The following is a 12,637-nucleotide window of genomic DNA, read 5'->3' on the forward strand; positions in this document are numbered from 1 at the left end:
CCAAGCTAGCCAGCCATATTCGAGTTTGATGGTTTAATTTTTCGTGCCATGTTCGGGTTGGCGGGTGTTGTTTTTGATCCAATCTGTCAACTCGCGACTGGACCTGATTACCGCCTGCCCCTGCTACAACTTACCAGTCCTACTTGTACACGGTGGTCCCGACAAACGCCAAGCGCCCATGACACCGACAGAGAATCAGTCAACGCTTACGATTGAGGTGTTGATTACCGTGCCTTCACAGTCAAAGACGCAAAACTGTGTACTGTGACATCATCATCATCCCAAAACAAAATGATGAAACTAAGACGGTCGATCATTGGAAGGCCTGCGAAGAAGGCATATTTTCAAATGTAAGACAGGCAGGCAACGCCAAAAAGTGGCAACCACTGCCTTTGCAATCTCAAATCACAAGTCTTTGCGTGATGATCCCTGGTCACAAAAATGTCTTTCGTTTTTTCCTTCTTGTCTGTTCCATATTTTGACAGGAATTTCAAGCAATCGGTCATAATCAGCGTCGCACGCGGGCATATATATATATATATAAACGCGCGTACACACAGGCTACAGTAATGCCTAAATATGACATGCCAACAACCATATACAACAGTCCCCTCCATGTACAACCACCAACCCAAACTACCACCAAAGTATTAAAGTTTGGCGGGCCGGACGATCAGGTTCAAATTTTACCTTCCATCAATTGTCATATTAAATGGTTCTACTTAAAAAAATCTAGACGAGTGCATAGTACACTCGTTTGGTTCGGTGGTGATTTAGTTCTTCTGAATTATCTTTAGATCTTTTCAAGTCCTCCTCTTCCTTAATATAAGATAGAATAGGTTATATAACAGTTATTGTTTCGGACAAAAAAAAAACATATACTACCAGAAGATCCGGAAGCAATATAAACGAATCTGAACTTTCAGATCATCACGCAATTAAGCCAGTAACAATGAAAATTAGCAAGTCAATTAGTCTCCAAATTTTAAATTTTCAAGAGAACATGAACCTGATTTGTAAGCTTTTTACGGGGTAGGAAGGGAACAAAATCATGGGACTGGACTCTGGACATATAATTAGGTTGCGCCGGAAGAGGCAACCTTGATTTGAGGTAATAATTAGCTACTACAGGTCCTTCACGCGGTGACAGAATCCTCTGGTAAAACTACAGTCACAAAATTCTAACATGTTCTAGCTCTTGATTAGTTAGTAGGTTCACCCAATCAAGAACTTGGAAATCATCATGCAAGCACATCATTATCAAGATTACATCTGCTGATTTTGATGACAATACCAAATAAGCTTTCTACTGTCAGGAATTGACCGAATACAGACTACAAATTCGTGTATGCAGAAGACTATGCAGCACGCTGTGTTTTCCTTCACACTATTCGAAAACAGTGCAACACAGATCTCGCCGGAGCCGACACAAATACTGCTAAATGACGCGAGATGGCATGGTATTTCGTTTGTCTAAGGAGATATTCTCGCTTAGCCTGCCATTCTGGTATACCGACACTACTTATCTATCATTGGATTCACCGCGAATTAAAGCAGATAAAACACTAAAGTCTTCCCACAACAAGCAGCAACTATTAAGTTGATTCTGCCACAAAACCTCCAATTGAAGACCCTTATGAGCCCTATGACCTCCTCACTTCCATGTACCAACTATTGCCTTGGAAATTTAGCCCTCTCCCAGTGAGCTAATCAAGATATATTTTTTTGGTACCTAAGGCCTTTGTACTAGTTTTAGCCGCCAAAGAACTTGTGCTTTTTGTTGGCATCTCATGGTTGTGCTTTCCTTCATAAGTCGTCATGAAGGCATTTGGATCATCCGACGTTCTCTCCACATATTTGCGCACATTGCACTTGAGACTGGTACATCTATAGTAACTCCTGCAGCAGGCACACCGTTTAAAGTTGTCTTTAGAGATTTGTAAGTAAAACATATGATACATATACACAAATTAAGGTCTAACCTGACCAATAGGATGAAAGGTATGAAATAGCAAAAATATATTAGCTACTCCTACTTGTTTATAAAAGATAACTTCATCATCATTAACCACTGAGCCAAGCTCAGTGGCTACCAGGAAGGGTCTTAAATCCCTCATTAAACTGTATGTGGGGGTTCAAATTCCGCCTGTAACAAAAACAATTTAAGAGTTATGCCAAAATACTCCCTTGATCTAGTAAGATTTATGTACCTGCTAGCCCCAAAAACACAGTCTCTTTAGGGGGAGAGGCTCCCCCTAAAAAATCATCACTACGTGTCGTCCAAAAGCCTTTTATCACTAGTATTAGCGATAAAGCAAACAGGAGAGCTTTAAAATCGTCATAACTTTATAGCATATTATCTCCTCATTTTGTGCCGTTACTGCTTTGAAGCAACTAAGCCTTAAACCAAGGATATAGCCATGGATTTGCATCCTCCAAATATAAAACGACACGAAAAAAGTATCAGGAAAGATGACAAATGCCTACCTTGTATGCACCATTGCAATGCCCAGAGTAATTCTTGTACGTAAAAGATACGGTCATATGTAAATTCTTGAAATTTAAAATGCGTGCAGAATATCATGACTTGGCATTAACCTTGGATATGGATTTCCCTTCACAACTTTTTGCCCATACTTTCTCCAGCGAAATCCATCTCTTATGATTTCAGAATCAGTGGAGTTTTGACCAAGAACCTGAGGCTCTTGTGCTCCTTCAGCTGCTGTGCCTGCTACATTCGATTGGTTGTCGTTTTTCCTGAAAATCAAGAGACTAGTCATACTCTTATAAAATTTATTTCATGAATTTTAAAAGTCAAAGCGCGTGAGAAAATTCACTGGCATCCCATATGCTCATGCAGAGCAAATAGGCTTGAAAGTGAGACGAGAAACGGAAAAGAAGTTCCCTGTACAGATCAGCAGACTAACTAGGAAGAGTCTATCCATGTTAAAACAAGCAATTCAGTATGATCTGCTTGCTATTTGAAGTGTATATATCCCTTACCTTCTTTTCCTTTTCGGTCCATCCGTCTCTCCCTCCAGTCCCTCCCTCCCTTCGTCAAACTCCCCGCTGTGGCAAGATGAATTATCAAGGTTTGAGACACCAAAATTGGATGCTCCATTTGTAGGGTGCATGCATGATGGAGCTCCTGCCGAATAACTTGAATGGGCTAAAAAACCAAATTCATTTGGATTTTCCATGGTGCCTTCATAACATTCATTCTTGTCACTATGTTGGTTTCTGCATAGGGGATTGTTTGATTCATTCCCGGAAGTTCCTTGCCAATGTCCATCGGAGGAGTTACGTCTTACAGGCTGCGTCTTCGGATGACTATGCTCACCCTTGTAGACAATTTCTGCAATCTGACCATCTAATGATCTCTCAACCTTTTTTTTCACTGGACAATTTGGATGTGTGCACTTGTAATAACTTCTTGGATATTCGCTTCCTTTAACCTGCTTTTGTCCGTACTTCCTCCAATTATATCCATCATAAGAAGGACGATCCCCATTTGCCGTGTGCGCTAACGATCTCTGATCCTCTTCCAGGTTCTGTGTTGTCACATTCGAGGGTTCAACTCTTTTATTCTTTTGTGCCGCGGATAGGAAATTCTGATGAAGCTCTGATCTATTATCACATTGAGGTTTGACTAGGTTTGGTAGTTGGAAATTTGCCTCAACTTCAGCTAATTCCTGTTCCTGAAATAAATTGGCACTTTGCTGTACAAGACGCCAATATATAACTAAGTCCCGACTCCACAGATGGATAAGGATTTAAAAGAATAGTTTCACCGGCCATTCTTGTCAAGATAGATTTTTGGAGAATGCTAACATAGATTAGATCTAAATGACAAAGTTGTAATACATTTATGATGCAGTTTGGAGTTATGCCATGATCCTCACACATGCACAGACAGGGAGAGGGGAGGTTGGGGGCTCTGTAATTTCGATAGTGTGAATATTGAATACTGACCATATTTGCCAAGAGAGAAACTGTTGTCTTGGAGACGAGCTTGGCCATAGGTTTGTACACCACTTTGCATTTCCCGTCTGCTTTCAAGTCCTTAGCAGTGGGAGAAGAAACAGCAGCCCCACATAGATTAGCCTGGAATCAGAAGATATGTAACAGTAAGATATCTACGTCTTGCGGGAAAAAAATGCAGTAAATTAATGGGAGGAGAATTGATAACCTGGGAAGCAGCCACTCCAGCCGAAGGATGGTCCACTGCTGGCTTGAACCTCACCGTCCTCGGTCTAATGGCTGTTACCGCAGCTTCAGAACATGAGCTAGAGGGTGAGGCGTTGATGGCACCGGCAAGAAGCTCAGAGAAGGATTTAAAACTGGAACAAGTAGGTCTTGATGCTACAGGCTTTGCGATGGCCACTTTCTCTGTTTCTTTAATTTCCATCTTCAGTACACGTAACAAGCGGGAGTCAAAGTCTCCAGGAACATGAATGACATCAGTTTTCTTCTACCAAGAACTGCATTGATTCGTTAAGATTCTTCATGTTACCGAAAGTGCCGGCCAAAATCATCTTGCATTCCATCTATCGGGAAAAAGACATTGAATCCACACTTGTCAGCTGTTTTATTTGAATTAAATTAAAAAGAGTCTTATTCCTCCAAGAAGCATCAACAAATGTAGGGCACAATAGTTTATTACTGTCAACTTATCAACATTTCATACAAATTAGGGGGGAAAAAGGAAAAAGAAAGATTCAAAAGGGAGCACCAGGTTCACACCACACTTGCAGATTTGCACCCAGAAATGCCAGCCAATTATCAATATATCAATCAAAGACGACGAAAGATGCAAAGTTCAAAGACTAGTCATAAACTACGCTTGCCTACACGAGGGGAGAATTTGTATCTCCAGAAAGAAAATGAACGTCTGAACAAAGAGATAAGAGATAGAAACCAATATCAATGATTCCAAGATGGAAAAAGAAAAAATGCCTGTATAACTCACAGAAAAGAAGTCAATAGCTCTTGTTAGTGAGCACCCAATTGCAAGAGAAAGGACAAGAAACAAAGAAGAATGGTAATAGCCAGGGTCATCTGAGCCTTATGAGACTGTTTATGTCTCATGTTATAGCATCCAAAGGGACTGTTTATCTCTCACGTTATATCATCCAAAGGGAACAGCATTATATCCCCAGAATTTAATCAATGGGCTAAGGACAAAACCAAAACTAGCAATCATTCACACATGTAGTGACACACACACACACATGAAAAGAGATGGCATCTATAGTATACCTTGACAAATCCAGATTTCAAGAACAGGCACCTCCTTTTTGGGCTAAAAAAGAGAAGCCGACAACAGAAAGAAAGGAAGAAAGACTATGCAGAAGTTTTAAGAGAGAAAAAGTTTCTCGGGCTTTTCAAGTTTTACCTTATCTAAATCTATGCAGTAGAGAAACGAGGGATGATTCAGGCAGACGATAAAAACAAAGGTCTATTATGTATTTTCTCGTAATCGCTATGGAGCAGCTGCCGCAGCTAAAACTACAAATGAAGCAGGTTAGCCAGGAAGCAAGAGAGCTCTCGCTGGACGGGGGATGTAGTAACAGAAAAATCTGAAGGAAATATTTTGGTTGAAGGTTAGAACATGGACGACGGAGGATTATGGCTTTGAATTTTGCTTGGGAAGAAAAAAAAAGAAAAAGAAGAATCACTTAGCATCAGAAGACGTATTTGATATTCTTGGCATTGAAGAATTAAGCAAAACGTCTGACTGGTTGGTTGGAAGCCCGGCGTCTGGATATTAAATACATACCCCAACCCCCATAACATACCACCATAGGCATATAAAACGCTTCACAGCTTCTTTAGGACCAAATCCATACGTTCCCAACTAACTGTCTTGTTAGCTGCGGCTGTTTTGACTCCACGTTATTCCTACACCCAGTCCAGTATCCCTGTACTACTGTACAAGCACGCTGTACTACTTACTAGAGCCAGAGGGTTTACAAATTTCCACCTATAATTATAAAGGGAAGTGCAGTAAACCCAAGCCCAACGTCCCATATTATTATTCTCTTTCAGTCTCCCAAAAGAGCTTGAAAAAAATTTATTATGTTACTGTGCCATTCTGCTACTAGCGTTTGACTTTTATCGGCCAAAATATCCATTTTACCTACGTACTTCGGTCTAGGGGCAAATAAATACAAATGATGCATGATTTGATGTACCGTCGTATGACTTTGTTACACATATAACTAAGCACCCTTGAGGTTTTAGAAATATCACTTACCCCCCTAATAATTGTCAAAAGACTATATATTAACCCTCACTTAACACATAATTTACAACATATTAAATAAATAAAGCTCAAAATTTTTTTTTTTAAAAAAAGAAATGGAAGTCGCTTTCTTCTTTTTCCCTTTTCTCCATCATTCTCTCTTACTCATATATTTTTTGATGAATATGCAATATTTTATTATAAATTATAATGAATTAAATTTTATTTATCTTTTACTTTTTGTGATTGTGATAAAGTGGGGTACTATTTATTTGCTTATTTTGAGTTGATTTTTATAATAATCGGTATATTTTAATGGTTTGAGCAAGGGTTGAGAAGATGGTGGAAAAAATGTAAATTCATAAGAAATCGATTTTGAGCATATCGAATTAAATTGATACAAATGTATTTCTTTTCAAATATCATTTTTATTTTTCAAATTTATATTTTATGGGGTATAGCATTGTGATGTAGTAGTACTACAAGAGATTGCTTTTGAAGTGATGGTTTTCTTGAAGTGAACAAAGTGACTTAGGAACATTTTTATTTAGTAAGTGAAAGGGTAGGTTAGGGTTTTTAAAAATTTTGTTACACAAATAACTAAAGTAAGGGAGGTAAGTGATATTTTTGAAACCTTAGGAGTATCAGGTGATATTAAGAGAAACCTAAGGAGAGGTTTCTGATATTATCCCTATAAATTTTGTTGGTATACATAAATTTACCGAATAAATATGATTCGATTTTAAATTGTTGTAACTATATTAATTAAATTTGTTAATCTGTGTGAAAAAAAAAAAGCTTATCTTCACGCCACGAGACGAAAGAAGTATCAAAATTTGACCAAAAACACAACAATTAAAGGCTACCACACCAAATCCAATCATACATATCCAATCCCCCTTAGTGCTAATGACATCACAACTTACAAGGGGCAGGGCAATAATTGTTCATTGGGGATTTCTCGAATCTATTTTTTTTTTCCTTTTAATCTTTGCATATGATAAGTCAACCTCCTCGTACAAAGCCAAAAAAAAAAAAAAAAAAAACCCTACTCATACGACGTTCGAGTAGCAGCGTGTACAAGTTAATGTTGTTTCCATTTCCAGCCAAAGGTAATAAATACTAGTACGTCTGCACCAGCAGGCAGCCATAAATTCTACGTTTGTCCAGTTCGCATCCTCCCTCTCTTAATTTGCCTATCACAAATTGAAACGATGGAGGGCGGGACCGAACGAGCAGAAGACAAGCTAAACCATTGAAAAAAATGGAAAGACTGGTAATTAAGTCTGTGTTTATGGATGGATGAATTGACGTCGAATGAAAATGTGTGTGTGTGTTGGAAAACTAGGTTACACATTAACCAAAACTAGGCTGAGTTAAAACGTTAAGGGTAAATTACCTTTTATCTTCTTGTAATTTGGTATTTTGTCATATAATCCTCATTTGATTTAAAAACTAACGGTCAATAGTAAGAAGTCAAATCAAACTATTAAATTAACAAATTTATCCTTTCATTGCTTCTTTTTTTTCCCTTCAAATATAAAAAAGAAGAAATTGAAATAAAAAATAGAAAATACTACAAAATTTTATTTTAAAAACTATAATGATATGTGTTGTCAAAGGATTTGATATTTTTTGTTTTCTATTTATTTATTTTTTATTTTCCTTCCAACTCTTTTGAATTTGGATAAAATTAATATTTTGTATGTCAAAGTATAGGTTTTCAAAATCATATCTTTTCTTCACACACACACACACACACATATATATAATATATATGGAGAGAGAGAGAGAGAGAGAGAGAAGGAAAAGAAAATAGTGAAATAGTTGTCAATTTATTAGTTTAATTTTGACTTTTTATTATTTACCGTTAGTTTAACGAAAAAACTAACATTGACACTTTAATCCAAACTATGAGGAGTTTACATCACTGACGCAAAAGCGTGTTTAAGGAATTATTATACGAACGATTCCTGGAAAAAACTATAAAAGGTTTTGTGACAAAGTACCAAGAGGCAAAATGTAATTTATCAGAACGTTAATAAAACAAAATCACGTGCCAGCAGGCGCCATAGGATTTGTGGAATCCTCTTATCATGATTCTTAGTCCCATACGTACCCAAAACCTAAACACAACAGTAGTGGACTCTGGTTTTGACTCGAACTGGAAGGAAGAAAACAGTTTCATCAGTAGTACTTGGTGGACCTTACTATTTGCTCAGTCGTCCTTAATTTCTTCACATAACAGTGACCACCGGAATATAATCTTGGATGGAATCGTACATATTAGTACAGTCATATATATACACACACATACATATACATATATGTATATATGCTAGAGTAGCTTGGGAGGAAGCATTACTCTTATCGTCCTGGCACGTGTCATCTGCAACTATGGATGTCATATTCCCCGCTTAAGCATGCAGGTGATAGAATATTTATACACTCAAGCAAATACTAACATACGCAACCGTAGATTGATGCATGTACGAATAATGAAATGTGAGGAATCAGCAGTGTTGAAAAAATCCGGAAGTCTTGATGAGTCATACTATAATTAAGTATACGATTGCTGTAACTCTTCCCACAAGATCCAAATCTGCACCTCACAGCTTGAATGTGCCAAAAGCTTGGAATTTTTCTTTTTCAAATCTACATATGTTTATTGGGTATAAATAATTGCTCTAATTAATATTGTAGGAAAAAGAATCACGGTTTACAAATAAGGTTTTATTCAAATAATGTCTCCTAGACTAATTAAAATAACAGATCCAAAGATCAAAAAAAAATTTTTTTTAAATTTTAAGCAGCGACCAAAAAATTTTATTTATTTTTTTATATATAACAACCAAAATTTAGTTAAAAAAAAAGTAGAGCACACTCTCAAGAATTTTGACTGTTTAGGACTAGTATACTACGCAACTAGAGCATAGAAACTGATTACATTAATTCACCTCATCAAAAAAAGAAAACAAAATTCTTGAAACTTGATATTCAGAATATGCATGGCATGAAACTTAGGTATGCGTATAGCAATTGGGAGCTTAGAGTCCTTCATTTTACTTTTCCTTAAAAATAAAAAAAAAGGCTTTATTTCCTTGGAAGATTTTTTTTTTTTTGAGGTACAGAATTGCGTTCTCATTGTTTAGACGTATATTTATATACAAATACAATTTCAATATACCATATGTCCATATACAAACTAGAGGCCATCGTCCACAAGGACCATAAATTTTTTCACCCCTCTCTGTTTTCACTTCAAAAAAGCTAGTTGCCCTGCAGCTAGATTTTCAATCCCTTTCTTTCTTTCCTGAAAATGTTCACACTTAATCAGATACGGTTCGCCACTTTCTTTTGTTGAACGCTTTTGGAAAAGTTTTCCGTATTTGTCTGTTTAGTTTGGTTAATAATATGTTGATTCTTAATTCTTGCAAAGGTTTCTTACGCCTCTTAATGATGAAAAAAAATTCGCACAATCCGATCAAAACATGACCCTAAACACGATAGTTGATCAGAATTCCCCAGTCTGCTCACAAAACATTTCTGTGGAAATAAAGAAGAGCCCAATAAATTTTAGGATCAATCTTTTATACATTGGCAGTCAGTCAGTGTATACACTTACAGAATTGAATAAATGTCATATCATTTTGAATTTGAAGTTGATTATCAAATTGGGAAAATGACCTGTTTCATCCCTCACATTTCGTAAAAAAATTCTTTTCGTCCCTCACATTTAAAACGAAACAAATTGGTCCTTCACATTTAAAAACCCAAGTTTTTACATCCTAGAAATCAACTCTCAGTTTTGAATTAAACCATCTAACAATCCGGTTACAAATTTTAAGGGTAGAATTGGTAGATCACTCGCAAAAATATATTTCTAACAAATAAATTAAACAATTAAAAAATCTTAATTAAAACCTACTTGCTTCTTCAAAAGAACAAAATAGTGCCAAAGCTCTCAAGCCCTAAACCCTTAGAGCAACAAAACCAAGGAATATCGTTGATGTATTGTCAACTATAGTTCTTATTAATCTAGAACGTATTAAAGTGGTGAATCCTTGTAGATGGAAGGCAACGAAGGGGAAGAAACGGGGTTGCAGGCACCAGACTATGGTAAGTTTTTATGTTAATCTGCAAAAATTTTGTTGATTTACGTTAAATGGGTTGTGGTGCAATAAAATACAACAATTATTGAATGATTGTGTGGTAATCTTGATTATGGTGTAATTTAAATGAAGAACAAGAAACTAGGGTTTTCTAATATGTTGTTGTGGTCGTAAATGGACGATTTTTTTTATCTGTATGCAATGGAATATTTAGGGAGTAAAAAAATCCAATTTTTGTTTTGATGTTGATAATTTATTGAAGATGAGACAAATTAGAGTTATAAATTAATGGTTATAGCATGTGAACATGTTCACCTATTATGGTCCCAAGTGTTTAATGGCCTCAATAATTATTGGCAGGAACAAACACCAATCTTTTTTCTATTAGGGTCCATCATGGAGGTAGGCTTGAAGTTACACATGAGAGAGCATATGTAGGGAGTTTGGTTGCAGTTTATCACTATTGTAACTTAGAGAGATGGTCTTTGTGTTCCCTCGATAAGATTGCAGAGGAGCTTGGATATGAAGAACATTCTATAAGGTACTACTACTTGCTGCCTGGTCAAAGAATGCAAGATGGCTTGTTTTACATGTTCTCTGAAGAGGATGCAATGGAGTTGGCAAGGATTGGGGAGTGAAAAAAGATGGTTGATGTTTTTTGTACAAGGATTCGACACTTTAATATGTTCTAGATTAATAAGAACTATAGTTGACAACACATCAACGATATTCCTTGGTTTGTTGCTCTAAGGGTTTAGGGCTTGAGAGCTTTGGCACTATTTCGTTCTTTTGAAGAAGCAAGTGGGTTTTAATTAAGATTTTTTAATTGTTTAATTTATTTCTTAGAAATATATTTTTGCGAGTGATCTACCAATTCTACCCCTAAAATTTGTAACCGGGTTGTTAGATGGTTTGATTCACAACTGAGAGTTGATTTCTAGGATGTAAAAGTTTGGGTTTTTAAATGTGAATGATCAATTTGTTTCATTTTAAATGTGAGGGACGAAAAGAATTTTTTTACGAAATGTGAGGAATGAAACATGTTATTTTCCCTATCAAATTTTATATATGTGACATGCATGTAGATCCGTTAGTGTATATATTGTCAATGCATAAAAGATTTATCCTAAATTTTAATATAAAGATATTTTTTAAGCTTTGATTTACCTCATAGAAAATGAGCAAAGCAAGCATGAACTCTTAGCAGAGATGGAAGAGTAGTTGAGACGAGAGGACCAAAGATTCGAGGAACGTTAGTTGGAAAAACTTAAGGGCGCTATTGGGCGACACGTGACCCCATGACCGGTAGACAAAAATTTTCACTCACGACGTATCCTTTAACCATTACTTTGGGCCAGGTTTTGTTTCTGCTTTTCTTCCACTCACATCAAATGGAAGGATTTGCAATACGATAAGACAAGGTCCATACGGACAATTATTTCCATTCTACCAAATCAGCTAACATTCGTCACTTCTTCTTTGTAGAAATAGAGCAGCAAGCACACTATTAATATCAGATTCTTATACTTATTAATCTCTTTTTTTTTAGGCTCTCCATTTCTCTAAATTAGGATAGATTAAATTATAAAAATATTATTATTATCGTAAAAAAAAAAAAAAAAACCCACTACTCTACTTCCACAGGAATGTAAATATAACTTCCCCAAAGAATTAAAGATTGGCGTGATAGCAGTATGCTTGAGATTGTATTCATCTTTGACGATAGTTTGTGAATTTCAAAGTCGTAGATTGTATAATTTTCCTATCTTCCTTTCAGAAAATACCAATACGTGAGGATAAAGCGTATTTGCTAGACAGGGGCCTATATATTGGTACTTTCTACTGAACAAAATGAAAGGAAAACATCAAAAGAAGAGAAAAAGGTGAATGGATTGGAGATATCAGTCTTTATCTGTTCTGGAGAGTCATCGAGTTAATAATGAGTTTTTGCAATTAAAGGCATGCCGGAATGAAAACCCATAAAGCAAGGACGCTCGAACACACACGATGGACTTAGAAATTAGCATTTCCCAGGTAACGGACGTCCTTACAGAATTTCAAGATCAGCATGCACAACCTATAGAAATGAAGAAAAAATCAAGATTCCAGACGCTGTAACTTACAGACATCTAGAGACCATTTTAATGTGAATCATTCTTTCATTCTAATGTGAACTTTATCCCCTAAATAAAAGATATAGTCATCCCTGAAAAGCGGATACTTGCCATCTCTTGAAATCTCAGGCCTTTACGTTGTGTCTGCAGCATCTGTAATGCAATTA

At 36.3% G+C, this 12,637-nt stretch overlaps 1 protein-coding gene across 5 annotated transcripts; it reads right to left on the reverse strand.

The window, feature by feature from the left end:
• Positions 1-1,144: 1,144 nt before the first annotated feature.
• LOC113774852 (WRKY transcription factor 44) lies at positions 1,145-5,767 on the reverse strand. Of its 5 annotated transcripts, none has more exons than XM_027319493.1 (6): positions 5,396-5,767; positions 4,190-4,547; positions 3,973-4,104; positions 3,004-3,698; positions 2,599-2,757; positions 1,145-1,899 (listed from the first exon to the last, which is right to left on the reverse strand). In XM_027319493.1, the coding sequence occupies exons 2-6, from the start codon at positions 4,406-4,408 to the stop codon at positions 1,707-1,709; spliced, it is 1,398 nt and encodes a 465-aa protein (XP_027175294.1). In that variant the 5' UTR covers positions 4,409-4,547; positions 5,396-5,767; the 3' UTR covers positions 1,145-1,706. The 5 variants fall into 5 exon arrangements, 3 of the variants coding, with proteins under 3 accessions (XP_027175294.1, XP_027175292.1, XP_027175293.1); XM_027319491.1 differs by having other exon boundaries at positions 3,004-3,719; XM_027319492.1 differs by lacking the exon at positions 5,396-5,767 and adding an exon at positions 5,260-5,382 and having other exon boundaries at positions 3,004-3,719.
• Positions 5,768-12,637: the final 6,870 nt, after the last annotated feature.

The sequence above is a fragment of the Coffea eugenioides genome, chromosome 6 (genome assembly GCF_003713205.1).
Source record: "Coffea eugenioides isolate CCC68of chromosome 6, Ceug_1.0, whole genome shotgun sequence".
NCBI lineage: Eukaryota > Viridiplantae > Streptophyta > Magnoliopsida > Gentianales > Rubiaceae > Coffea > Coffea eugenioides.

Coding starts and splice junctions, on each gene's coding strand:
- LOC113774852 (XM_027319491.1), bottom strand. CDS start 4,408: ATGGAAATTAAAGAAACAGAGAAAGTGGCCATCGCAAAGCCTGTAGCA. Junction 3,720..3,972: donor TTTCTCTCTTGGCAAATATG/GTCAGTATTCAA, acceptor CGTCTTGTACAG/CAAAGTGCCAATTTATTTCA. Junction 1,900..2,598: donor AAGGGAAATCCATATCCAAG/GTTAATGCCAAG, acceptor TGCCTGCTGCAG/GAGTTACTATAGATGTACCA.